The 27,377-nt window shown below is 40.2% G+C and overlaps 1 protein-coding gene across 1 annotated transcript; it reads left to right on the top strand.

The window, feature by feature from the left end:
• Positions 1-8,653: 8,653 nt before the first annotated feature.
• EED (embryonic ectoderm development) lies at positions 8,654-25,899 on the top strand. Its single transcript, XM_033085063.2, has 12 exons — positions 8,654-8,793; positions 11,655-11,807; positions 17,096-17,188; positions 18,141-18,206; positions 18,901-19,026; positions 19,146-19,227; positions 20,793-20,884; positions 21,748-21,881; positions 22,992-23,097; positions 23,859-24,017; positions 24,453-24,526; positions 25,570-25,899. Exons 1-12 carry the CDS (start codon positions 8,674-8,676, stop codon positions 25,694-25,696), a joined length of 1,332 nt encoding a protein of 443 aa, XP_032940954.1. The 5' UTR covers positions 8,654-8,673; the 3' UTR covers positions 25,697-25,899.
• The last annotated feature ends 1,478 nt before the right edge of the window (positions 25,900-27,377 follow it).

The following is a 27,377-nucleotide window of genomic DNA, read 5'->3' as shown; positions in this document are numbered from 1 at the left end:
TGCTTCTTCTCCTTTAGAAAAGAATTTATTTCTTCAATGACTTTTCCCTTTTTTGCATGTCTGTTACCACCTCTCTTCTCATTTTTCTGTTATTAAGGGTAAGAAATTCCAGTGTTTTCCATTGCAGGTCATGGTTTCAAACCTATCATCATTCTTGCTGGTTCTTCTCTGGACACTCTCCAACAGAGCCAAATTATTCTTGAAGTGTAATGCCTGTAACTGGATATACAGATAAGATCTTAGCTGTAGTAGATGACATTATTTAAATCTTTATCTGTTATAATCCCCTCAGCCTCCTTCTTGAAGCCTGGTCTTTACTTCTATGTTGTCCGTCCCATGCTTATGCAGTTGAACATTTCTGCCCAAGTGCAGTATCTCAAATTTACCTCCATTAAAAAGCTATTTTCAGACTCTTCTATAAATATGTCAAGAGTGCTTGGAATTCTAATCCTATACCCCAGTGTTTTTTCAGTCGCCTCCCACCTCTTTGTCATTTCCATGTGGAATGTGCCCATTTTCCATTCCAGCAGCTAAACTATTATTGGAAAAGTTGAAAAAAACTTAACGAGGGAGAGTTCCATTTGGTAATGCTGCTACACTAATAAAGGATGTCAGCAAGGAACAGTGCAATGCAGTTGTGACAGCACTGTCCTAGTCTGGATATACCCAGCACAGAGATAGATCATGTTTTCTTCTCCAACCTTTTAAGGTCCTAAAGTGGAAAAGTGATTCAAAGACATCTTGGGCCATAGTCTAATCTATTATTTTTAGGGTTTTTTAAACTTTTTTAACAAAAGTTTATGTTTTCTGTTTCCTACCTTCCCTTTGGCATTTGTAACCTGCACAGCCTTTTCTGTCTGGTCATCACAACTCTTTGTGTGGCCGAGTGGTAAACCGGGTTGGGGGAAAACTAAGACAGCAGAAAGAGAAGAAGCATAGCTCATGAATAGATGGCTGCTGTGAAGCAAGTCAGTGTGAAGATTGTGCCCATGCAAAGAAAAGGACAGGAAAGCATGGCTGGAAGTGTATGCTCACAGTGGGTTTAAGAAAGACACAGCCCTTGCTGCTGTTTGGAGAAATTGCCCATGCACCTCTCTGCTCTTGCCTTCCCTCTGACGCTGGCTCTAATATTTCAAAATAGTCTATTCTTTTTGGCTCCATTAATTTTGACTTTGGTTGGATTCGTGATCTGGCTGACCACAGGACAGGAGTAAGACATTAGGAGAGAGGCTCCTGAAAATGTAGTTTCATGACTGGCTTTTGTTGAGCTAAAGTGATGTTTTGGCCCAGAAGCATTTTCTTTACTGTGCCTTCTACCAGCTCAGGGTGAGGCTGTGTGACTGACAAAAGGGCACAGCAAGCACCAGCAGCATGTCCTGGACTGGTGCACCCATACCGTCTGTATTGCTAAGGACCTCTGATCTGCAACTCCAAACTTGCCTCCCAGAGCTGTGTCCTCTCACCCTGGCTGCCTTGGCAATGTTCTCCAGAGCTACTGGGGCAGGATCTTTCCCATGTTTTTCTCATGCTGCTGTTCTCATGCCGTTACTCTGTTGTTCTCATCTTGTTATTCTTATGACCTTGCACCTGCAAGACCCTGATAGTGTTCTCAGCAGGTTCTCATGGGAAGTGATTGCCACCAGCGTGGGAATCACCCTTCCTTTCCCTCTTTTCCTACCCTTTTGCTTCTGGTTTACATTTCAGAGGGCACAAAGCTTAACAAACACCCAGCACATGGCACCCCCAACATAAGTGGTTCAACCAATAGCATTTGAGTGGGTCCCAAAACCCATTTTATCATTGCTATGGTAAAAGCACTACAGGGAAGCCTGGAGAGAAGTCCAGGAGAGGATGCTTTCTGAGGACCCTCCCCCCATTTTTTTTAACAGTCCATGTAGGAGATCTCTGCCTTTCCTTTCTCTTTCTCAATCTATTACTTTTTTTCTTAGTTTCCATGTATGCCCTCAGCCTTGAGCCCCACTAATAAATCTTTGTGCCTGTGAACTTGTTGCCACACCCTGTGTGCATCAAAGGAAAGGCTTGTAAGGCAGGAATCCCCCCAACAGCCCTCTTGCTCTAGCAACACCACCTCCTATACCAGTTCTGCAGCATCCTGCAGGAAAGAGTGCAGCTCCATGCAGTTTAAACGAATGGGTTTAACTGATGGGTTTGTCATCAAATGCAGTGCAGGGAAGGAACATATGGCTGAGGCAAGACAGAAAGTGACAGTGGAATGGCAGCTGCATTGCACTGGAATAGAGTGAAAACATACTGAGTGGAAAGGAATAAATATTAATACCCAGGACTTTCCTCTTAGTAGAGAGAGATAAGAAGTTTACATGAATTGGCATGACCAGAAGAATGATTCTGGCACTGAAAGCTGCCTGTCACCACAGAGACAGGCAGACCCTGGGGAGCAGAGCTCTTGGGAAAAGAAGGTGCAAGAGAAAAGTGATGAGGTGATAGGACACAGGAGCTGTTTCAGCAGCTGCTGATGTGGACTCTTGCCCTCTTAAGCACTGCTGGCAAATCTGCTTGCACCCTGTTATGAGGTTTCACAGTTACTTTGGAGTTTTTCCAGTACAACTACTGGAAAATGAAACTGAAATACGAGCTGAGAGAACAATGTATTTATTTAAATACACACTAACCATAGGTGTTGGACCATTTTCCCCAGCAAACTACTCCTGCACTATGCAGCTAAAGAAAGCCTGAATTACAATGTATAACTATCACTAAGTCATTTCTAAATAATCACATTTTGCTGCGGCGAATCATTGAAGTTTTAGCATTGAGAGTAGCTTCTGAAGATGATGTCAACACAGTCATCATGACTGTGCGTTTCAGTGGAAAACACTTGGGCTAAGCCTTGTGCATGGCTATTTCAATAGAAAAGTATTAAGGGAAAGTGTATTGCCATGGTGAACTACATAGAAAAACTAGGGTGTGGCCTGGGAAAAAAAGTCAAAAGCTACAAACAGAGGCAAAGGCAAAAGCTGCATTTTAAAAAAAGTTATTAATTTATCCATGAAATTTTTTGCATTAGCTGCTCCTTTGGTGAGTGATGCTGTCACAGAACAGATAATGTAGCACAACACCTGAATCCATACTGTCTTCCCTACAGACTGGCTGTGTAGCAGGGTGGCTTCTGTAAAAGTATTCCCTGGTGTTAAGAGACACCCAAGCCAAGAATTGCCTGCCAAAGGGGCTCCAAGTGGTAATAGAAGCATGGGGCTTCCCTGGATGCTCCTAAACTGTTGCATCTTTCCCAAGCTGAATGCAAATCTTTGTGGGGATCATCCATGAAGTGTTTTTGAGGAGAAAATCCTAGGGAGGTAGCTGCACATACTTCTGCTCACTGTACAGATGGCAAGTGACACATAGTTTAGCTGAATGTTGGTTTCTTATCCTGGCCTTTCAGATTCTTTGGTGTTATGGTGATTTAGTGCTTTAATATTCACACTTCCATGGACTAGTTCTGGGATGGCCAATAGGATGGACAGCAGCCCTTACATTTAGGATATTTTAATCTGCTGATGTTACAGGTCACACCAGCAGTTAAATTCCTGTTTATGGCTGAGGTTGCATTACAGAATCTTTATTGTACTTTGTCACTGAGCCAACATGTGGGACTGTAGATCTCCCCCATTTCTTCTATAAACTGGGCTCCAAAGTCCCTCTGCAAGTATGCTTCATGTAGTGTCATGTGCTTGTCTGGTTCAGTGAGAGCCCCTTCACATACAGAACAAACTATTCTGGAAGAAAGGTCACTTTAAACTAGACTAAACGCTCTGTTCACATGAGCTGTGGGTCCATGGGGATTTATTTGGTGACAATACTGACTTAAGTAATTCTGGCTTTTTTTCCTGCCACCTCCCTCTCTTCCCACCAATTGTTCTTGCACCACTCCCTGCACTATGACAGCAGAGCTGTTTGTGTACTACTTTGTGAACAAACAAGGGAACTGATCTAATACAACAAAATAGAGATATGCTCCTTGTTTTCTTCTGCCATTAAACTTGACTTGTGTGATTCTTTACATAGCTATGTAAATCACTCTTTGGCAGAGAATAGAAGGGCAGGTGGAAGCAGGAGAAATTAGGTGGATGGGGTGGGATGGGACTGTCTGAGCCATGCTGTTGCTGATCATGAAGCCACAGACTGAGATAAAGCTTTACTGACACAAAACTGCACATTGCCCCTCTGTCATCATGGCAGCAGAGCTGTTAGAGCAGCATAGAGAATCCTACACTTTGGGTCAAACCCTTTCAACTTCGAAGATAAACCATGAAATGAAGGGTCACAGGCAGATTTCAGGACATTGCTGGGCTGCAGCTCACCACTACCACCGGGATGACATCTTCTTTCTCTACCATCTTTCACTCCTGGCTGTACCTCCCTTTATGGTGGCCATCAGAGAATTTACATTTGTCTGGTTTTGCCCATTAGCTAAAGACAAAGGATCAAGTTACTTCATGCTTGATCAATTTTCTTCTGGGTTAGTGAGCTGAACTGGCTCATTGAGAGTGTTGTGAAAAGTAAAGCTGATGGAAGAGCAGTTGTGGAAAACCAGAATTAGGAATACGAAGAAGGTTTGGAAAGAGGGGTGGGTGAGATATCCTTCCTTCAGTATCACTGAGCTGTCAGATCAACTCAGCTGTCTTGTCTTCTTATTCAGATACATCTTCCATTTTTATGCAGGTTGTTAGCTCTAGCAGATGGATAACGAATGTAAGTTTTATCCATATCATCTTGAACTTCTGCAGCAAGATTTAAATGTGTGAGCTGTTCCTTGCTTTCAGAGTATGAGTCAGACAAAGGTTTGACCCATTAATCTTCCAAAAGTGAGAGGGGGGAAAAGACTGCAGCCTTTTCTGGCTATTGCACTCCCATTACACAAAAGGGATGCTACAGTTTTCCGTGTGGATGCTTTTCCAGTTGGTTTTTAATGCTGTTGTTTTTATAAGGCAAAAACTGTTAGCTGTCAGACTTAAAAATTCAACTGGTGTTCTGAAAATCCAGCCATGTTTTCAGACTCTTAATAAAAATACCAGTAGAACAGCCTCTGTAATTGGAGATGGACTGTCAGGGCTATTGACAATACATGGAGCAGAACTGAATCCACCTCAGTTGCCATGGCTATGTTTTCCTGTCGAGCTAATACAATTTTAAAAATTACTTTTTTCCAGTTAATTCAGAAGTTCTGTTCTATAGATACATAAAAACCACTTAGTAACAATAATAAGAAACACTTTTTATAGAGCAGATCCTGGTATCAGGTATTTTAGCTGTGGGGCTCTCTCTGCACAGAAGAAAAATAACTGCTACCTAAGGCAGCGTAGTATGGGGGCATCACAAAGGCCGGGGCCCCTCTGTTAATGCAGAAGCTCTAAAAAGCAGATGCAGATGCTTCACTGAGTAACAGGAGAGGTTAGAAGAAAACAGATATTGTGTGGGCAAAATACCCCTCCATGTTCCCTGTGTCAGTGGAAACAAAAAGCTTGTTATCCAGGCCTCTACTCCTTGATGATTGCCCATTAGCCCACTATTCCATATATCCTCCTTTCCCCCTTCATCTTTAAGATGGCAAAATTAATGGCTACCCACACAGTTAGAAACCCTCAGCTAATTCTAAGACTCTTTAGAACACCACTATCTCTTACTTTCTTTCTTACATATCATCCACTGCTTACTCTAGGAGACAAAAGTTCCTAGCTACATGGAGCAGTTGGTTGCCAAAATCACCACTAGAAGAAGGCAGAAGCTGCCTTCAGGACTACATGAAAAATATAAAGGAAGAAAGATGCCAGGGGAGATGTCTTGCTGGACCTGTCACAAAGAAAAGCAAGGTAGTTAAAGATGTGGCTGCAGCAAACACAAGACTGTAGAGTTGAAAATCTTGAGAGAAATGGGCAAGGCAAGTAGAATCACAATCCTGGACTTCAGGAAAACAGGTTTTGGCCTACTTGGGAATCTTTTTGGCAGGATCCAATTGGTATGGGGCTCAGTACAGCTGGTTGATCCTCAAGGAGAGGCTCCTCTAAGAAAGAGAGCAGTCTGTTCTAATGTGCAGAAGACCAAGTAAGCGTGGCAGGAGACCAGCACGGATGTATAAGGGACTCCCAGCTGAACTCCAACACAAAAAGGAAGTGTATGGAAATAGGAAGCACAGATGGACTGCCCAAGAAGAGCACAGAGTCATTGCTTCAGCGTGTAGTGCTTATTTTAGGAAAGCCAAAACTCATCTGGGAGATGAAACCATACAGAGAGAGGAAGGTTACCAGGAAAGGCTTCTGTAGGTACAGTGGCAGCAAAAGGAAGGCTGAGGAACATACGGGTCTGCTGCTCCATGGAGCAGGGGGCAGACACAGTCACAAAGGACAAGGAAAACGCAAAGGACACAAATTGAAGCATGCGAATTTCTGACTAATTACAACTTTAGAAAAAGATAACCATGAGGGTAGTTAAACACTGAACACAGAAGATCACTGGACTCAATGAGGCCTTGAGGAATTGGCTTTAACCAGCTCTACTTTGAGTAGGGGTTAGAGATTATGAACTTCGGAGGTTCCTTCTAACCTCCACAATCCCGATTCTGTGAAGAAGCTTGCCTGGTAGAGAATGAATGAAAAGTGTGAGACTGATTTACTTTCAACCCATATATGAAAAAATTATTTAAATGTCCCTGAATGATCCAGAAATATTGTGGTATGTATTAAAAAAACCAACAAACCAAACCAGACTATCTATTAAGACTCCATGTGTTTGATGCATTCCAGAGTTTTTTGATATTTATTATCGCAATCCTATGAGAACTCATATTCGGCAGAATCTTTACATATGTATTAAATCCAGCCTCCTAAGTACCCACCATGTGTTTTTAAAATACCATTAAATCACTACTTAAAACTGACTGCAAATTTTTTAAAAAAATATTGTTCTCCTGTTTTCCTCTATGTAGTATATCAAGGGCCCTATTACTTCTTAGTTAATATGTGTATGGTATTTATATAGCAGTATAATACTAATTAAAGAAATACTGAACTAAAATATATTTTTTCATAGTACCCCTCTGGGATATAAGAAAAGCTTCTCCCAGAGCACTGTTGAGAAATGGAGGCAGAGAAAAGCATGGAGGCTTTCCAAAGAGAATCTCATCAGAGCACAAATTGAAGCAAATTTCCTGAACTTTCAAGCTTGTGTTTAACAACATAACTAATTCTTTAAATAGAAGCTAGATGAAATGTACTATGACATTTGGAAGCTGGGCTCCCCTGGTATACCAGCCTTTCATGCCTTCCAAGAAATCAAAAGAAAAGCAAGTGGTTTAGACTAAAAAGTGTCTACAGAGGGAAGCAGAGCTATCATCTTGAGAAGGAAGTTCCCCAGCATCTAGAAGACAAGAGAAGGCATAGACCTGCCAGGACACAGCAGTTTGTAAGGGAGATGAACTGATTGATTCTGGGACTGGGTGAGGAACCTTTCTGAATGAAGCCACGAAGCACAGGCTGGCTGAGACTTCCACTTTCCTCGTGAGCTGGTGAAACATGGTGGAGATGAACGTGCAGCTCAGCTGGCCATCTGGAGCATGTCAGCTGACAGCTCCAGGACAAAGGGGACCTGTCTTCTCCCCAGTAGCTCAAGGGTACCCACAGGGAGAAGTTAAAAAATCTCTGCCCTTCTTTCAACAAACTTGCAGCATAGTCATGATTTGATTTCTATCAAAACCTTAATCTTACAGCACAGACCTATGCAGGGCTTTTACCTGTAAACTCCCATCTTTTGCTCTGTGTTGTGTAATGCTTCATTGGAGCCTACATTGGAGCTCTGCAGAACAGAGACTGTTTATTGCTAAAAACTGTAGTACACGCACCATTTGAGGTATATCTCTTCCTCTTTATCTCTGAAATTCATGCCAGATTAAATTTTATATACAAAGCACGGCTCACTTCTGTCACTGCCCTCAAAGCATTTTTGAGACTGGAATATCTCCCTCAGGGAGAAAAGACTTGTTTCTGCCTCTACAAGAAGAGCAGATAAGATGCTGTGCCTGTGGGCAGATTACATTTCCCCTTTGTTAAAACGGGTTTTTTGTTTTTGTTGTTTGTTTTGTTTGCTTTTTTACTGTTCAGAATTATTATGACTCTGGGACCTGTTGTTTGCGAATAAATAAATAAACAAACAAATAAATAAATAACCCCCCTGGCAACTACAGATATTTAATTTATAGCTGCAGCAGGAACGTGCCAGGGAGCACAGAAGTAGGAAGCAGAGAAAAGCCCGTCTTTCTTATCCGGAAACACTATTTGCGGAGTGAAGGACTTTTGTGGAGTAAGAGAACACAAAAAACACCCCAACAGACGCTCTGAGCACAAGAAAGATGGACAGAGGGGCCGGCGACACGGCGGCGAAAGGTGCTGCTTGTTTCGGCACCGGGCTGCAGCCAGCGCTGGGCGGGTGCCGCGCTGGGAACGCGCGGGCTCGTCCCGGCCGAGCCCCCCAGACGAGTCCCTGCGCCCGCTGAGCCCCCGAGGCGCGGCCGGGCGCTTTCCCAGCGGCGGGAAAGGCTCCGCCGGCCCCGGCCCGGGCAGCGCGGCCGCTTTACGGCACCGCCGCGCCGACCGCCCCGTCCGCGCTTTGCGGCTGCGTGGCGGTGGGTGGGGGGCGGGGAAGATGTCTGAGCGGGGAGAAGCCCCGGCGGCGGCGGCACCGGCGGGAGAGATGCCGGCGAAGAAGCAGAAGCTGAGCAGCGACGAGAACAGTAACCCCGGGGACCTGTCCGGCGACGAGAACGTGAGGCCGGGCGCGGGGAGGCGGCACGGGCGGGGGGCCGGTGTGGCGGGAGCGCGCGCGCGCGCGGCGGGCACGGGGCCTCGCGCCGGGGGCGGGCGGGAGCGCTGAGGGGAGGGCGGGGGGGGGGGGGGGGCGCCGCCCCTCGGCCCCGGCGGGCCCCGCCGTGAGGGGATATCGCCACCGGGACCCCCTCAGGCGTGTCCCGGACGGGAGAGGGGAGGACGGGGGAGAGGGACAAGGGGGTCTCAGCCCACGCGTCTCGACGCGGTGGCCGCTGGAGGGAGGCCCCGGTGGGAGAGACCGGGGAGGGTCCGGGCGAGAGACTCCCGCTTGGCCTCCACGTGGGTGAAGGTGGATTTGAGGCCCAACCTGTGAGCGGGTTCTGTCTCGAACTCTGCTTCAAAACGTCAGACTTTATGGTTTGTTTGGTTTGTTTGGTTTGGTTTGTTTTGGGGGTTTTTTTGTTTGTTTGTTTTCCCTGCAAACCAGCAGCATTTTCCATCTTGCTGTTTTGCATCGTGTGTCTTCACTGTCACGTTGTAGAGCGACATGCAACACAAGTTTATGTGTGCAGCCTCTTTGTGAATGAGAAGTAGGACATGGTGCTCATAAACTACTGTCAGCAGAAGCAGCAGGGATGGGGTCTCTGATCTCTAGGTTAGGTGTTCAGAGCAAAGGTAATGTGATTGATGTAGAATAACTGTATACTTGAAAGGTAAACTTAATCTAAGGTATTGAGCAGTCAATTTTTGTAGCTACTGTTGTGGAGGGAGACTGTGTAGTTACTTTGTGTGTGTGTTTTATAGTGTGTGGAAGTTTTTTCCTGCACTTTTCCAGCAAGTGAGTAGTCTGGACCACATCTTCCACAACCTATGGAAGTGGTGTTTGTGAGGTGACAGGCAGGTTTGAAATGTTCCACACCACTGCTTTTGGTTTTTTTTTTTTTTTGTAGATCAGCAGCATTTGTGGATCCAAGTGTAATTTGGTGATAGATGTTCAGGCTTAATTTGCTGACAGCTGTAGGCTGTCACTGACTATGGAATAGGTTGCCCAAAGATGTTGTGGATGCCCAATCCCTGGAGATGTTTAAGGCTAGGCTGGGTGTAGCTCTAGACAACTTGGTCTAGTGAAAGGTGTCCCTGTCCATGGCAGTGGGTTGGACTAGATGATCTTTAAAGTCCCTTCCAGCACAAACCACTCTATGATTATAAGATTCTCTGAATCTCTGATGTGGGTTGCCTCAGTGGTGAAGGGATTCCTTTTTCAGGAGTTTGTTACTGGACTCCACTACTCCAGCAAAGTTGGGGATTCTATTTAAAAGTTGACATAAGAGTGTTGATTTGGAGAAAGGGTGTGTTTTGCTCCGCAGGTGTCCTGTGTGCAGATTTGTTGGTTGTGTGGCAGCTGCAGATACCCAGTGTAGTTGCACCACACCAGCTGCCCTCTGTGCTCACATTGACAGTATTTGTCTAGTCCAGAGAAAACTTCAGTCTTGTCAGATATTAAGGTTCTGGCAAGTGCACTTGGGAGATGAGAATTTGGCAAACTCTGATTTTTTTTAGGGCAAAGGAGAAGAAACAGGAAAACTTAAAAATTGTTAAACTTGTTTAGGAATATTCGTGGAGTGTTGGCTCCTTTAGGGGCCCAGTGTGAAGGGAATGACTCCAGATTTGGGCAGTACACTTAAGGGCTTGTGTGGTATCTTTCTTCATTTTTGTCCTCTGAATGTCCTGTTTGTCAGAGTTGTTGGGCAAACAAAGGCTAGTACACCTCTACTGGTTTCTGATAATACGGACATGAAACTGGGACAAAGAATAAATGCTTGGTGGGAGTTGGTGTATTAATGTTCATAGTTGACCTCATTCCATGTTCCTAATGCAGCTTCATGAATCTCCTTCAGTGACAGGCTGTTGTCTGCGTCTCTCTCTCTTAGTTCAGCTTTAGAAATTACCTGGCCTGAGAGGAGTTGTTTCCCCCCCACTAGTCTGATGGATCTTGCCAGAAAAAATGGGAAAAGTTGATTTTTAACAAGCCGAGCATACTCATACAAAGGCACAGGGTTGACAGGTACAGTGCCAGTGAGGGTGAAGTTCTGTGATGGGTGATGCAGGGAAATGTCCTGTTAAACAGTGCCCTGCAGTCAGATCACACATGAAATTGTAGTTACTGCTGATTATCCAAAGCCAATTTAAAATCTCTCAGCGGCTGCATGGGGTGTTTTGTGCATCCCTTTTTTTTCAATTTTCCCCATGCTTATCTTATGCTAATGGTTGGAGGGCCAGTTGGATTAGTTAGCTGATCAGAATTTAGCTTTTAGTGGAAACAAGTAAGTATGTGTGGGAAAGAGCAGGAGGGAGTGGTGGGGTTTGTCTTCTGATCTCGATGCTGACCCGCTGCAGAACCGTGCTGTGAGAACTGTACAGAAGCCTCAGAATGGCTTGGTTCTTGGTAAGGTCAAACCTCGTGTTTTTACACAAACACTAACAACTCTTCTTCAGTATTTCAGAGGTACTCATTTCCTCTGGATCAAAGACATTTTGTAGGAGAAGCAGCTGCTTTATCTCTAGACATTTTCTCAAGAGCAGCTACCAGTATTCTGAAGAAATGTCACTAGATCACAGTTTGTATCTCTCCCTCTTGGATTAGTCCTTGTGTGATTCATGTTCTGTTTCTAGAGAGGAATGCTATTGTGCTGGCATTAGATTTAAATACATGAATCTAAATAACACCTAGTCCTGGGAGATCTGTTCTTATGGATGACAAGAAAAAGTGAAAAGGCCAAGTGCTGCAAAATTAGTTGAATTTATACAGCAGTTAATGATCTCTTTGTGAACATTCTATATAATTTCAAATGTTTTCAGGATGATGCCGTTAGTATTGAAAGCGGTACTAACACCGAACGCCCTGATACGCCAACAAACACTCCTAATGCACCAGGAAGAAAAAGCTGGGGGAAAGGAAAGTGGAAGTCAAAGAAGTGCAAATATTCCTTCAAATGTGTAAATAGCCTAAAGGTAGGTATGTGTGAGCTTCAGGGAATGCTGGGCACCACTTACTGGCAGCAATGTTAATGTTGGCTGTGAGACAGTATCAAGCTTGATACTTTTGAATATCTTTGAACAGTTATGTTCCCTGCTGATTTGAAGCAATTATCTTTCTTGAAATAGCCAAAGTTTTGAAGAAAAAGATACTGACAAATAGGAAACAGTAGGTAGTGCTGCAATTAACCCTGTTTTTGTACAGCTTGCAAAGTTTTGTGTGATGCTATGATTATGTATTTCATTGAAGATGTAGATGCTAGAGATAAATATGAGAAGTCTGATAAACAAATTGAACTAAAACAAAACCTGGGACAACTCCATGCAAAGCATGGAACTTGCACAGATATCTCTAGGTGTTGAAAAAAAACCCCAAACAAATCAACCCAAGAATCTTAGAGTAGCTTTTTCCTCACACTTAACCAGATCAGGTATTTTCTGTCCTCTGGCAGTATCATTAACTACTATGTAGTGCAATTTGGTTAATTTATTGTGAGTGTTGGGATCACATATTAGCCCCTGATTTAGGCAGTATGTATCTTCCCATGAAACACCTGATGGTTTTAAGAGATGTGGATTCATGGTCTTTACTCCCTGTTTTGCTGTTTTAGCACAGCACTGTTTTCTTCTGCACTGGTGACAGACTGTGGTGGACTGAACGAGTTTTTTCAATCATGACTATTTTACTATGTTGGGATGTTCTTTTCTCATTCCTCAGCCTCATGTGGGATATTTTATGTGTCAAAACCTGTAAATACGCTTCATGATTTCATTTTTACAAGGTTTCTAAATAAAGGATGATTGTGTCTGGAACAAGACGCGAGTTACAGCAAACTCTGTCAGGATCTGTGTAGCTCAGTAGTGGATATTTTCTGCAGAATTACTCTAAGAGTATTTTTTCATTCCCCTATGCTTAACTGAGGAGCTGTGCTGATGCAGCTCTTTCTGAACTTTATCTTCAGGAAGCCTTAATGAAACCCTGGCGTACCTGAGTGGGAGGGGATAAAAGGTTTGGAGCATGGAAACCTGAATGAGCTTTGCTGCTGGAGAAATTGTGATACAAAGTTACACTGACAAAAATATCTGGGAAACAAATAGATCTTATTGTGTTCTTGAAGTATAAAAATTACCTACCTCCAGGCCTTTGAGGGTGTAGGAGGAAGGGAGGTTGTTTCATTTCACCAAGGTAGGCAGCAGTTCCTGTGATTCCTGTGAATCGCCCCCACGGATGGAGCTATTTGCAGCTTCAAGTCATACTCCAAACACAGACGCAGGCCTTCGGACACCCAAACTTTTAACAAGTTCTGAGCTTTGTTACTCATACTTGCTTTCTGTCTACAGAGAAAAAGGGTTAGTACTTTCCAAGTGTCTTCTGGGAGAACAAAACAATTCCCTCATCCCAGTGTCAATCCAGACCCCAGTGTAGGATGATCCAAAAGACCAGGCTATGAAACTAAGCAATCCCTGACTTCCTTGGGTTTGAATCAAGGTCTGGGAACAGATTCCTGTGCAAGTGGAATCAAGCTGTAAGGGAGTAAATGCAGCATTTCAATTAAGTGGGGTATTTCTTTAGCTTTTTTCCCCATTTCTCTTTGATCTGAAATTAATGGTAGTAATAAGAGATGTGCATATTAAGATGAAGACTAGATAGCAACTAAATTTGCTTTTTTACTTCATGACTAAGGAAGCCTCTCTTCCTTTTCCTGTTCTTCCATATTAGCTTTGCAGATACTTTGAAGAAAACTCTGATAATTGAATGTTGTATGTGGGTTTAGAAATACATTTGTGACTCTTGAGTACCATGTCATATATCCCCTCGTTTATGTTTTTGAACTATGCTGTAAGATGCAGGTATTGAAGTTAATGGAGGGTCAACATGATTTAAAGGTAATAGAATTAATATTCTTTAGGGGTGTATAAATTACATATTTTCCCACTTTTGTACTTTTGGTTTTCCCCTCTTACTTTGTTTTTTACTTTTTTTCCTTGGGGAAACAAATAAATATGGCCGTTACTGTCTGCTTTGAGTGTTAAACGTTATGACTCAGCCTAAAAAATTCAGTACTTGCTAAATATGCTTTTTAAACACTACTTTGGAAGTTATTTTGGATGAAATGTAAGCATCAGAAAAACAAAAATACTACTTGGAAAATGACAGGAAATAAAAAACCGTCTTTTTTCTTTTTGAAGTAGTAAGTTTTAAGATGTACTGAAAAATTTTTGCTTTCTATGGGCTGAATGGAAGTTGGGTTTATAGATGAGCATACACAACTAACACAGCCGACACAGTTGCACATCCTCATATATCTATATATGTTTTCCTGATAGGTCTTTTGGCAGAAAATCATGTATATTTTGCTTTGTTGTGCTCCCTTTACATCAATGCAATTATTTTCCATACCCTTTACTTCTGCTTAGAGTGTGTGCTTAAGTTGTAAGCAGCCTGGTGTTGTCTCAGCTTCTACTTGTTGTCCCCTGACCTGGGAACCAGTATCCAATGCCACACAGAATTCTAGCTTGTTGATGTGTCATGGAGACTAAATGTAACTAAACCCACTGCCCATAGCGGTTTACTTCCACTTCTGGGTACTGGAAATGTATGTGTGGGTTGTTGGCTCCCCACTGGCAGTGTGGGTGGCACGGATTAAAAGGCATTCGTGCAGGTGATTATTTTTGGCTTAAGTATTGACTTTACTGTGTTCTGTCTAAAACCAGGTCTAATCTTACTTTTGGTTGAACCCAAACTGGGATTGAGTAAGGCTGGAACTCACCACTGATTATTTATTTGCTTCTAGCAATAGGTCTGTTTTCTTCTCTGCCTTCTTTCTCTACTGGACAAAGAACCTGAGTACTTTGGGTTTCATGCCCTTTATTCATAGCAGAGACAAGATGGCATTTCACAATTTTACTTTTGGACGGGTATCTGGGTCACTTCTGTCTGTACAAACCAGTGTCAGATTTGTGTCACATACTTGGCGTCTGAGCATAAACATCGTGTACGGCACCTAGAAGTATGATGTTTTGGAAAACCTCCTTCATTGTTTAGCACTTGGGACAAAAATTAGAGCAGACAAGCCTTTTCGAAATAGCTATGTGCTGTCTCTGGCCACTGGGAATGTTGGGAGTTTAAATAGGAGCAGAGCTTCTGCAGATACCCTGGTGTCTTCTGGCAAGAGCCTCTGCCTGGCTGCTTCATCCATCAAACACCAGCAAAACTGCAATATGTACAGTCAGGCTCCTGGAGATTGTAGCACTTGGTGTGAGAAATGTAGTGTGGGTGAAGTAAGTAGGCTAAAGACATTTGTCTTGCAGAGTCATTTTTTCCAGGGAAATAGGTTTTTTTTGAAAAAACTTGCAAAATACTTTAGGTGTGTACTCAAGTATAAAAATATGGAAACAGTATAGCACTCTGTTATATATCTCTACTTATCACCTTAGTCTGGGTCCTACCTAGGAAATGAGAAACTTATTGTAACTTATGCTGGAAAAATATTCTATCTTGAGGGTGAAAATCACACTGCTTTTCACTTTCCATACTTTGTTAAATTTATCAGGGCATATGACAGAGAACAAGGTGGTTCCAGAAAAACAAACGCAAAACCTGCTAGTATGTCTCTGGAATAAAGCAGTGGGAATCCATGCATTTTACCTGTGCTATCTTCATGTGATACATCAGAAGCAGTCACTAATCAGCAGCAGGAGCTCCTTCAAGCAGAAATTTGAAATCAAGTTATTATTAGTGGTAAAACTTTATTAAGCGTTCTGAATTTGATCTCTCAGCCATTCTCTTCACACAAGACTTTAATACACTCAAAAATTAAGGCTACCAAGTAAAATTAATACATTTATTACTGCAAAGTAAAATTAATAAATATATTGCACACATAAATTCATGGCCTTGTGTATGCAATTTTATGGCTTACAGTTTTCATCATTCTTAATTTCTAATTTTCTGTAATGCTTTATAGATACTGAATACCTGCTTTTTCCTTCTATCCTGGGCTTACTTGCTGCTTTTCCCTTTCCTAATATCCTATATCCCTCCTATCATAAAACCATTAGTTTGTTCTTTTGTGTTACAATGGGTAGTACTTTGAGTTAAGCTTTGAACAATTCTTTTTAATCTGTACTGAACTTTGAAAGTTATTACCTCTCTTAAGAATTGCAGAAGGCCCTTCATCTCTGAAAGATTTTCTGCTTTCTCTTTCTAGCTCTTTTAGTTATTTCTCTTAATAACAGATACTGCCTTTCTCAGTAAATTATGCTATTTAAAATTTTTCCAGACTTCCTTTACTTTTCTTTTTCTAAGGAGTGTTAGACTCCCTACTCATACCCTCTCCTTAAATTTATTCTTTGGTTTTGGATAGGCCAGAGCTGCCAGGGCTGGTACATCTCGTGTTGTTTCTGAAGTGCTGCCATTTGAAGGCTGCTGAACAGCCATCATGAGACACTTCCTTCCTGCCTGCACTGTCCCAGACAGTCCCCTGTGGGGAGGCACTTCAATGAACATTATTCTTGTGGAAAACATCCTGTCAGGACAGGCCAAAATACTGTTATCAATTATTAACAAGCACCACCATATTCATCACAATTCATAAACATACTTGCTTTTTTTCTTGTCTCAAACTGATGTAAGTGGTGTAAAAATAATACTTGGCATTTCTCTGGTAACTGTTTGTAAAGGCAATCTGAAAACATTTTGTGGACATGAACTTTGTAGCAGTATTGTGGCATGCTGGAAAGAGTTCCTTGAGTCTGTGACAAGACCTATCTGTAATGCAATGATTAAATGTGGCCCTTCATCCTTCTACCAGTATAATTCTCTCTCCTGGTAATTCTTCTCCGTGAAGTTGCAAATCCTTGTGTATAAGTAATTACGATAGGAAATGTGTATAGGTATGACTTAAGATGCAGAGGTTGCCTTATTGAAAATTGTGAAACAAAATAGCATAACTTGGGAGTTCTGCCATCTTCTGGGCATAATTGAGGCAACGGTTCTTCCCCCTTACTTTTTAAAAGCATGGTGGAGAAAGAAAAGGGAGGAGTGTGCTTGTCAGAATATTCCTTTAACCTCCCTTTAAGACAACCAAGTGATGTGACGAAACTATGATTGTTAACTGTTCACTATCTAAAGTTATACTGGTTGTGAACCCATTAGTTTGAAGAGGGAAACTTGTCAATTAAACTGTAGAATTTCACAGCAATACTCTGTCTGTGGTTTTTGTTGGTTTCTTTTAATCTCTAATCTTACTTTACACCTATAGGAGGACCATGGCCAGCCTCTGTTTGGAGTCCAGTTTAACTGGCACAGTAAAGAAGGTGATCCTCTTGTTTTTGCCACTGTAGGCAGCAACAGAGTGAGTAATCTGTTTTTCATCATACGCCCTTCCATGTGGTTCTGCATGCATTCCTGTTTTCAAGCAATCTCTTTACCTGTGTTTGGTATGGACACACAATACTTAATATGAACAGATTTATTTCTAAGATGTGTAGCATCTGTTATCTGGGAGAGGTGCATCCTTTGGATTGTTCTACAAAGTCATGTTAGCTATTTGGTAATTAGGCTACGTGCTAAAGAGAAAAGTCCTTCAGTAATACGCACATGGGATAAGGAAGAGTGGTGCACAAATGTATCTTCTCAATAAAATTGCTCTTCATAAATGTTATTATTTTCTAAAGGTCATGTACTCATATATACAGGATGAGAATTGTCTGCAGTGATGCCAGCCAGCTCAGTAGCTAAATTGATGGCCTGTGTAGAGTGAATTTATACACTTCCTCTGAACAAGGATCGATGTCATTTCAGTCTTGCAAATATCCCCTGAGAAGTGCATTTTATGCAGGTGTTGTGAATAAATAAGAAGTGTTTCATTTAGAGGTTTGTTCTGCCTGGCAAGTCACCAGAAACACTAAACTAAGTTTAAGTAAGATTTCAATTCATTGTTAAACTAAGTTTAAGCAAGGTATCGATGACTCATTACAAGACCAAGTCATGTTAGAGATGAGTGCAGTAATTAATTCCAGCAAGGGTTTATCTTATTAAGGCAATTAAAATCATATACTTCAATATCTGGGAAGCATAGCTGGCAAGTCCTGTAATGGTGTTTTACCAGAACTGCTGTGGATATTCTTTCATCAAATCATTTCCACCTGTTAAACAAACGAATGATGGATGAAATCTAAACCATAGCGGCACTCTACCTGTCCCAATCAGGCAGTCAATAGATGGGTGTATGTGATTTCCTTTTGAAATGTCACTATTAAGCAGTAGTCTCTCCCACTTATTTATTTTTGTTTATTTTTCTCCAGGTTACTTTGTATGAATGTCATTCCCAAGGAGAAATCCGTCTGTTGCAGTCTTATGTGGATGCTGATGTATCCTTTTAAGTTAAATACCCATGTTTGCTTCTTCTTTATGAAAAATCAAGAGGCTTTGTAGGAAAAAGCATGTAAATGTTTTGTCTGTGGTTAAATACTTTGCTTATGTGGTGCATTTTTTATGTTAGGTCCAAGTCTTGCCTCTTTCCCACATCCTAGAATCCCTCCTGTTGAAAAAATGTTAAAAATGCAGACTCAGGGACCAGATTGTATTAAAATATTTGAAAACTGATTCTCCATCAGTTTAATCTTCCCAACACTAATATTTGTATAATGTTTCTCTGCTTTACAGTGGTCTCAGTTTCCCTGTGAATTGGAACTGGGTTTAAAGCTTAAGAATTGTGATTCATGCTCTGAAGCATTAATAATTTGTGTTGATCATTTGCAATACACAAGTCATTAAGTTATGAACTTCGTCGTGATTCATTAGTCCCAATCAAAGGTGATGCCATGAAAGAGAGGGTCTTCCTTGTATGTTATGGAACAGAAGTGAGGAAATCAACGTCTGTAGAAAAGGTGATGTTGCTGGTATTGGTAGGTGTGTAACTGAATATGTGTCTTTTTCTTTTGGGGTCCAGCAGAGACTCCTGGGCACTTAGATAAAATAACAATAGGTTTGATTAAAATAAAATGTTTTAAAAAAAGAAAAAAAAATCTCCTGTTCTGTGATCCTTAACTCGAGGCATTGTAGGCAGATGAAAATTTCTATACCTGTGCATGGACATATGATAGCAATACAAGCCATCCTCTTCTGGCTGTGGCAGGATCCAGGGGTATTATTAGGATAATTAATCCTATTACAATGCAGTGCATAAAGGTGAGTGTTCAGAACTTTGGGATACAGCTTGTGTTTCAGTGAGGCATGGCACTTTTTTTCTTCTAAGTACATGTAAACATGAGGGGCAATAGTAACTTGGTCTCTGAATTCTATCCCAGCACTACGTGGGCCATGGAAATGCAATCAATGAACTGAAATTCCATCCCAGAGATCCAAATCTTCTTTTATCTGTAAGCAAAGGTGAGGAAAAAACTATATTGTTTTTGTAAAAATGAGGGTACTTTCGATTGGAGTTTGGTCTTGAAAACCTTCATGAATTTTTTTTTTAATGAATGGCAGTGAACAAGTTTGTCTTGAAAGTTGAGAGCAAATCATGCTTTTATATAGCTAAATATTTTTTACTTACTAAATCCGTGGTCTAAAAACATAACTCCAGCTATGGTCTAAAGGGATTGTGAATAGTGCTGCTTTTTAGGAAAGAAGAATCATGAGCCTTGGGTTTGCTCTTTACTTTCTGACAGTTGAGTTAAACTTTTTTCTGTTGTTGAACCGTGTTGCCATCTAGTGGGCACGTCTTAGTGTTGCAGACAGCATTCACCATCCTGTTCATGGGGAGAAACTTGGATTGTCTGTTGCTTGGGAACTTTAATTGGACTTTGTGTATAAAGCTTATTAGTGAAGAGAGTTTTTGGTAGGTGTCTTAGGGCTTGTCCAGAAAGTTCTAACAGTCACAACTTCCTAATCTTGACTGTTTTGTTAAGTAAGGGAGTGATGCACAAGGAGCTAGCTAGCCTTCAGGAATGCTTGAGTTGGAAACATTCACTTAAGGAGACTTTTGACTTTAGTATATTTGGACTTACTAAGGAAACTACATGATAACAGGAGTTGGGAAGCTTTCTGCTGCTTACTACGGTCATGTTGGTGCTGTAGGTCTTTAAATGTCCAGTTTCCGTCTATTTTTTAGGTTCTCTTTGTAATAATGTTTTGACATCAGCAATAGTACTACAAGTTTTAATGTGCAATCTCTGGACCAGGTGCTGTCACTGAGAAGACATGAGGCAGGAGAATATTTGGGCTGTTAGAACTGCTTGGCTGAGACATTAATAAAAAAAGAGGAAAATATTTGAGGCTACTTGGCCACCTGTGTCCCTTCTGGGATTTTGGGTGTTGCTGTAATTAAGTATAATGGACTTATGGAATCCAAAAGAGAAATACACTAGAGGTTGCCATTTCCAAATGGAAAATACACTAGGGGTTCTTCATTAGAAATTATTAAAACTTGTTTTAAATAAGCGGATTAGTCTGATTGACTTTGGAATACGTATTGTTTATATAAACAGTTTTTCCCTTCCTTGCCAACTGTGGTTCATAAAGAATAATGTTCTAAATGTTAAAAAAATGGAAAATCACAAGTTTTCTGAATGTTGATGTTATAATGGCAGAAAGGAATTCTAGCATTTTTTTGATATATGAAGTTGGTTTTATGCCTGACTAAAAGCATATATTTGTCTGAGATCATACTTGTCTTTGCTTTTTGGGTGATCTAAAAATCCAAGTGTGTTTTTGCTAGAAACTATCCCTAGGGGAGTGGATGGGCACACTTTTTCCATTACAGAATTACTTTTAACAGTAAGTTATAATAGCAGTTTTGGTTAATGCGGTTCTGTTGTTTCTAGCAAGAGAAGAAGAATTAAGTGCTTTTTTGATGTTGATCTAAACACCTGTTACTCAAACTGGTTAAGCTGAAATATATTATTCAAATGTACATATAAAAAGCAGCATGTAATTCTATTTGTTCTTTATAGATCATGCATTGAGACTGTGGAACATCCAGACAGACACGCTGGTTGCAATATTTGGAGGAGTAGAAGGGCACAGGGATGAGGTGTTAAGTGCAGTAAGTGGAAGACTGTGGGGCAGTGATTTAGATTTACAAAGGGTAGTAAGCAACTTTTTATCCTCTTGTGCACTGTTTTCATATTATAGCTACTTAAAAATAACCACCTTGAAGTGCATAAATACTGTTTTAAGGGGATAGACAACTTTAAATGTCAGGTGGTTTGATTGATGTGGCCGCCTCTTACAGACAGGATCTCTGTGTTTTCGTAGGTGATTTTCTTGAGGTGCAGCCTAGAAATGAGCAAAATAGGACTCAGTGGGGCTAGAAAGAGAAATAACATTTCATGATGGTCCTACTTTTGAAGTTCTTGAGTTCTCATCAAGTCAAAGCAGCATAAGCGAATAAACATGGAGAGACATGGTAGTGAAGGAAAGAAGTTGAGTTAAATTGTTTTTCAGTGGCTATGAACAGACTCTGGTACCTAGCGAGTATCAACTAGAATAGTTAACTTTTAATGTGCTGTTCCTGAGAACTCTTTCCATTCCTGGTATGTGACCTGTTGTGAAAGGTGAGGGGTACATCTCTAGGAAACCTGACACTGTATAATTCACCCATGTCATAGCCCTGGAATTCTGCCACAGTTGCTCCTTGGGAACTTAGTGAAGGAGGAGAACTAGCTGTAGATTCACTGTCTGTCAGTGCTGTTGAATATGTCTCTCTTTCTTGAGAGAGACTAAATATAATTATTAGGATGCTGTGCTGCTTTGCAGTGAGCTGGATTATATTCTTTGTATTTTTCTATTTGAAATATTAAATTTTATTGCATGCTTTACACATAAAATGCTGTTTTGATGGAAATTATGGAAGTTGATAAAATGCAGCCTAGGGTGGGAGTGCTCAAAAATATTTTATATACATAGGATTATGATCTTCTTGGTGAAAAAATCATGTCCTGTGGGATGGATCACTCTCTAAAACTCTGGAGAATCAATTCCAAGAGAATGATTAATGCTATCAAAGATTCTTATGAGTACAACCCAAATAAAACCAACAGGTATGTAGTCTTCATCTCCTTGTCTGTCTTTGCAACACATGAATACTCCTATCAATGGTCCAAATTAATTCCTTTCCATATTGGGAGTTTTGGGGAATGACCTGGATGTTGTCCTGGGTACTGAATCTCTCTAGACTGTGTGTCTTACTGATGTTTGCTTCACTGGAATTTTATTGAATTCTGATTCAAAGTCCCAAAATTTTTATTTTTAAATATCTCAATTATCTCTTATTTGCTTGACTAGAAAATGTTCAGAATTATTATCTTAAAGCTTGTATTTCATCCATTTCAAGATGTCAGTATCTTTTCTTCATCTCATCTCAACATTTCTAGAAGGGAATCAAATCTGTGTAATTAAATGTGGCAAATAATCTTATATTGAGTAGTTAATTATTATGTATTATTTCGCTTTGGGGTGGGGACAAAGCTGTTTGCATAGTAATAACTTTAATTTTCATCATTCTTTGATTTGACCTCAGATATGAGTAAATTATCAAGTAAACATAGCAATTAGATACATGATAGATAAATCCTCCTTTATGAAGTTCTTCAACTTTTTGATCTTAACTTCCAGTTAAACCATTGAGAGAATTGAAGAGTCTAAAACACAGTGAACATGTTCAGCAATGAGACTAGCTGTGAAAATACTCTCGCTTTTTTTGGTAATGTTACCAAATATTAAATGATGCTTTTTAGCGTGCTTTTTTTAAAATGATGATTTTTTTTTTTTAAAGTGTGCATTTCTATTTAACGATTTAGATGTTGCAGAAGCAGCATCAGGAAGACTGAGCTTTAATTAGTTCTTGAAGTGTTTGGTGACAGGTGTTTTATTCAGCATCTGGAGGAGTAGTTATACTCAGCACTATGTCTGCACAGTCTTTTACATGGGAAGCTTAGTTATTTAATTAGGAATGAGTATGAAAACAGGGACTGTTCCTATTATTAATAAAAAGAAAAACAAGCTGCATATAAAATCTCCTTTGTTATAAAACTGTTGAAAAGTTGGGTTTGTTCTTTTAATACTGAAATATGTTAAAACTGGTTATTAAAAATTACACTTGTGCTTCTGCATTTGTTTTTCTGAAACTCACTTGGCCATTTTCTCCATAGGCCTTTTGTTTCCCAGAAAATTCACTTCCCTGACTTCTCTACAAGAGACATTCATAGAAACTATGTTGACTGTGTACGGTGGCTGGGAGACCTAATCCTTTCCAAGGTAATGCTGCTGCTTTTTCAGCTACATTACATTTATTTGCTGGTCCTGAAGATCCTAAACCTTAGAAATTTTATTAGCATTTGGTCTTAGGTTAAATTACTGTCTTGTGTCAAATGGTTTTGTGGAGTGTGCTGTGAATTTTGTCACCTGTCAGAATGTATGGTTAAGCAGCTTATACTTAAAAAGCAAAATTCTCACTACAGCTGTACTCTGCTACAAGTAGAGGGTTTCTGGCTAACCAGAATGGAACATATGGAACGGGAATCTCTACTGATTAGGGATCCTGCTGCTGAAGACTGAGATGAGGGTTACCGTAATGGAGTAACTTTGATTAATTGTTGTGTCCACTAGTAACATTGGCTTGCAGATATTAAACCAGGCAGTTCAGCTGCCTTGATGCCCGCGATTGGTGAGTGCCCCATCCTGTTAGTCAAAGGGATTGGGTAAACAATCCTCAAACCAAGGTCAGTTTAAGCTGCTTATGAAATAATGTTTGAGCACATCTGGTTGACTTCATCTGAAGCGGGTGAGGGAGGGCTCCTGCAGTCCCATTACCTGGCAAAGCTGTGAGGTCATCAGGTTGCCAGCGATGGACAGTGATTATTGTTGGTGGTGTGGCTGTGATCTAAGAGCAGAGGTGAGATTTTCAGTTCTGCTTTTCATAGTGTCATTGGGGAACTGAGATGAAATGTTTGCTTACAGTTAGACTGATTCTGCAGTATAAATTACAGGTGATTTTTCTTTTCATTGTTTCACTCCAGTCTTGTGAAAATGCCATTGTTTGCTGGAAGCCTGGCAAGATGGAAGATGATATAGATAAAATCAAGCCCAGCGAGTCAAACGTGACCATTCTTGGGAGATTTGATTATAGCCAGTGTGACATATGGTACATGAGATTTTCAATGGATTTCTGGCAAAAGGTATGTGTCTGACTGCTGTATTTGAAGGTGTGTAGCTTTTCATTGATTACATGTTTATGGGCATAGGAAGGGTCTTGGTTCATGTGATGTTTGAGAAACAGAATGGTTTGCTTTAAGGGGCTTTATAGGAATCTGCAGGAGCTCCAGATATTTCATTCTGGGTTCTGCCTGTGGGAAAAAATTCCACCAAATAAATACTTATTTTCCACCAGAATTATGTTTCCTGATGTCCTTATCCCTTGTCTGCAGAGATTGATAAAATGGAAAAAAGGAGGCAAATTCTACAGCCTTTCTGACTCCTCCAACAAACTCATTGAGTCATTCATGTTTAAATGTTCACACACAATTTATCAGCTCTAGAGCCTTTCTAAAATTCTGATTTTATTCTTTGAGGGAGTATTTTAAAACTTCTTTATCCTCTGCTTTCTTTTCAAGATGCTTGCTCTGGGCAATCAGGTTGGCAAACTTTATGTTTGGGATTTAGAAATAGAGGATCCACATAAAGCCAAGTGAGTATTTTGTTTTTTGCTAAGACTGGGAGTTGGGGTACTTTACTTTTTCCTTTCCTGATAACTAGAGAAATTCTTTAATACCGTACTATTTAATTTCCATTATAGCTACTAGGGAAATAAATATTGTGAGCCCCAGAAGGTTAATGTTTATTGTATCTCACTGATTTATAATTTATATTATAGCAATGCCAAGAGGCCCCAGTTGAATTGTGCAGACTGCCGTGTGTAGATACAGTAAAAGGCAATTTAATTCTCACAGAGTTTTTGCTAATTGGGTATAAATTTTGCAAAGCCATTAGGAGAAGATGTGTTAGGTGGATGTAGCACATGACAAGGGTGAGATAGTGACAGGACAGGAGTAAGAAAGGAGTGGAAAAGTGAGGTATGAGCACAGTGTGGAGAAAAACACTATGGCTTTCCACTTCCTCACCTGTGTTGCCAGGTAATTTCCCAGCTTGTCTCTTAGATACATAGAGATACAAATGTATGCGTGTAAACATACAAAAGCAAAAAAACCTCTGAAGACAAGAAAAAGGCCCCAAACAAACCCACTCACAAAAAAAAATGTATATAAAATGGATATACACTGTATATATAAATACTTTATGCATTTTATTTTTATATACCCTATATAATATCTTATATATATCTTTATATATTTATATATAATATCCAAGTAAATATGAATATATGAATACATTAATGTATGAAATTCCTGGAAATGCTGCAGTCTTTAATCACATGATTCTGATATTTTATTCCTGGGAAATAGCACTGACAATGAAGTCCTAAATAATGTGATTCAATAAGCTTTCAGTCTTTGCTTCAATAAAAATTGTGTGGATGAGAAACAACTGTGGGTGAGCAGGAAACTGCTTTCCCACATCCTCATTTTGGAATACAAAATACACCATGAAGGCCATAATTCTGTTGCCTTCAATTCGCTCAAGGCCACATAAATAAGGGTTTGCTGAAACAGTGCTCCATACTGCAGTAGGAAGATTTACCATTGCAGCTGAATAATTTTCTTTTCTTTCTAGGTGTACAACTCTTACTCATCCTAAATGTGTTGCTGCCATCCGACAGACCAGTTTCAGCAGGGATAGCAGTATCCTTATAGCTGTGTGTGATGATGCCAGTATCTGGCGCTGGGACAGATTACGATAAAGTACTTTTTCTTAATTCATAGAGGAAAATATATTTTCAAATTATAATATAGTCTGTTAACTTGCTAGTACAGTAGATGCATTCAGTGTAGACTTTCTCGAAGGTTCGGCAGGCTGGAGCCGGACTTAGTGATGTTTACATTCTGTGTATTGTTCTGCTTGAAATTGCTGCTTTTAATAAAAAGAAGTATTTTTGTAAAGTTTTCTGAATTGTCCATATTAATTATTTCCCACAAGAAGTTTTCACTTATGGCCTAGGAAATTTCTTTGTGTAGAGCTATCACATGAATGTACATCAGCTTGCTGGAAACTTGGTATATTTATGCTTGCAGTTGTATTTTGTGCCTTTTGAAAACCTAATGAAGCTTTTATTCAGGGACAACACAAAGGAAATGCAATTCTTAAGAACATAAATAATTGTTAAACAATTTCTAGAAATATTTTGAACTCATTCCTTAAGTTGATTGCAGATTAAAATTGATTTAATGTTTAGTAATCTCAAATTCTAATTTGTTTCTCACCTTGTGTTAGTGACTAGGGGGAAAAACATTATTGGCTTTGGTTTGTGGATCACGTTGTTCTGTTATTTGAATTCTGTCTAGTTACTGCATTTATCTAAAAGTTAGTTTTTGGAAATACATTTTAATTGCCTCTATTTTCAGTACTCCCAAATAGCCTTCTCAATGTTTTTACTTGCCTTAGGAGTAATGAATTCTAAAATCAATCATATTTCATATAGGTTTAAAATGTATGTACAGTTAAAAAAAATGAAAGGGGAAAAATGGATAAGATGGCAGAAATTATTAGCAGTAATAACCTGTGTTCAAAACACCTGTGTGTATCTTGTCAGCAGGTAGCTGAAATGCTCGTGTCTGTGTTAAGAAAGTGGTCCAGGACATTGCTCAGTGTCTGTGTGTACCTGAATGAGGAAGAAAGTAAATAATATTTATTGAGGCTGAACCATTTACATATTTTTTTTCCTTTTCCCTGCCCTTATCCTTCAACATAACATGTTGCTTGAGAAGAATGTTTTGAGTTATGATCTAAATACAAGTACATTGTCATTGTCAGTATTGTATCTGATCAGTAGATTAGGTAGTCCTGTCTGCTGTTGACTTTTGAAGTGCATATCTGACTTTTCATCTTTCAGAATACTGGTTTTTTCTGTTTGTTATAGTTTGGGAAGCTTGTAAATGCTCTGGTTAGATAAAATACCTGTTCAGTTGGAAGTAATGTGACTAAACCAGTTTTGATTTGTGTCCTTGGTAACCTGAAAAAAATGAAACCCAGAACTGCCAAGCAAGTTTACAAATTTTATTCTGTAATACGTGATTGTTTTTCCTTTTTTTCCCCTCTTTTAAATCCTTGTTCCTCCTACTGGGGAAGTGCAGTAGTACCACAGGTCTGTCCAAAACTAGTGTTTAATTGAGCTGGATTTTGGACCTTGTTTTTCTTGCACAATCCAAATGGCCAGTATGGTCTTTCTTGTGCCCATGAGTGTCTGATCAAGAGGACATGATCAGGAAGTGAAGCGTAAAACCACAGAGTTGGGCAGGATCATGTAGAAGCCTAAGTACTGATGGGAGGAAACTGAAATTCCTGCAGAGTTGAGCACAGATCAGCTGAAGAGGGAGGCAGGTGAGACTGGAGCTTGGGGAATGTTAACTTCCTGTCTCTACAGA

The sequence above is a fragment of the Catharus ustulatus genome, chromosome 2, assembly GCF_009819885.2.
Source record: "Catharus ustulatus isolate bCatUst1 chromosome 2, bCatUst1.pri.v2, whole genome shotgun sequence".
NCBI lineage: Eukaryota > Metazoa > Chordata > Aves > Passeriformes > Turdidae > Catharus > Catharus ustulatus.
The sequence above is the reverse complement of the archived record's forward strand: the minus strand, read 5'-3'. Positions and strand labels throughout refer to the sequence as shown.

What these genes read in the sequence shown, in the direction of transcription:
- EED (XM_033085063.2), top strand. Translation starts at nt 8,674, where the DNA reads ATGTCTGAGCGGGGAGAAGCCCCGGCGGCGGCGGCACCGGCGGGAGAG. An exon ending in AATGTGTAAATAGCCTAAAG is followed by an intron (nt 11,808 to 17,095) that starts GTAGGTATGTGT and finishes TTACACCTATAG; the next exon opens with GAGGACCATGGCCAGCCTCT. An exon ending in GGGATGAGGTGTTAAGTGCA is followed by an intron (nt 20,885 to 21,747) that starts GTAAGTGGAAGA and finishes TTATATACATAG; the next exon opens with GATTATGATCTTCTTGGTGA.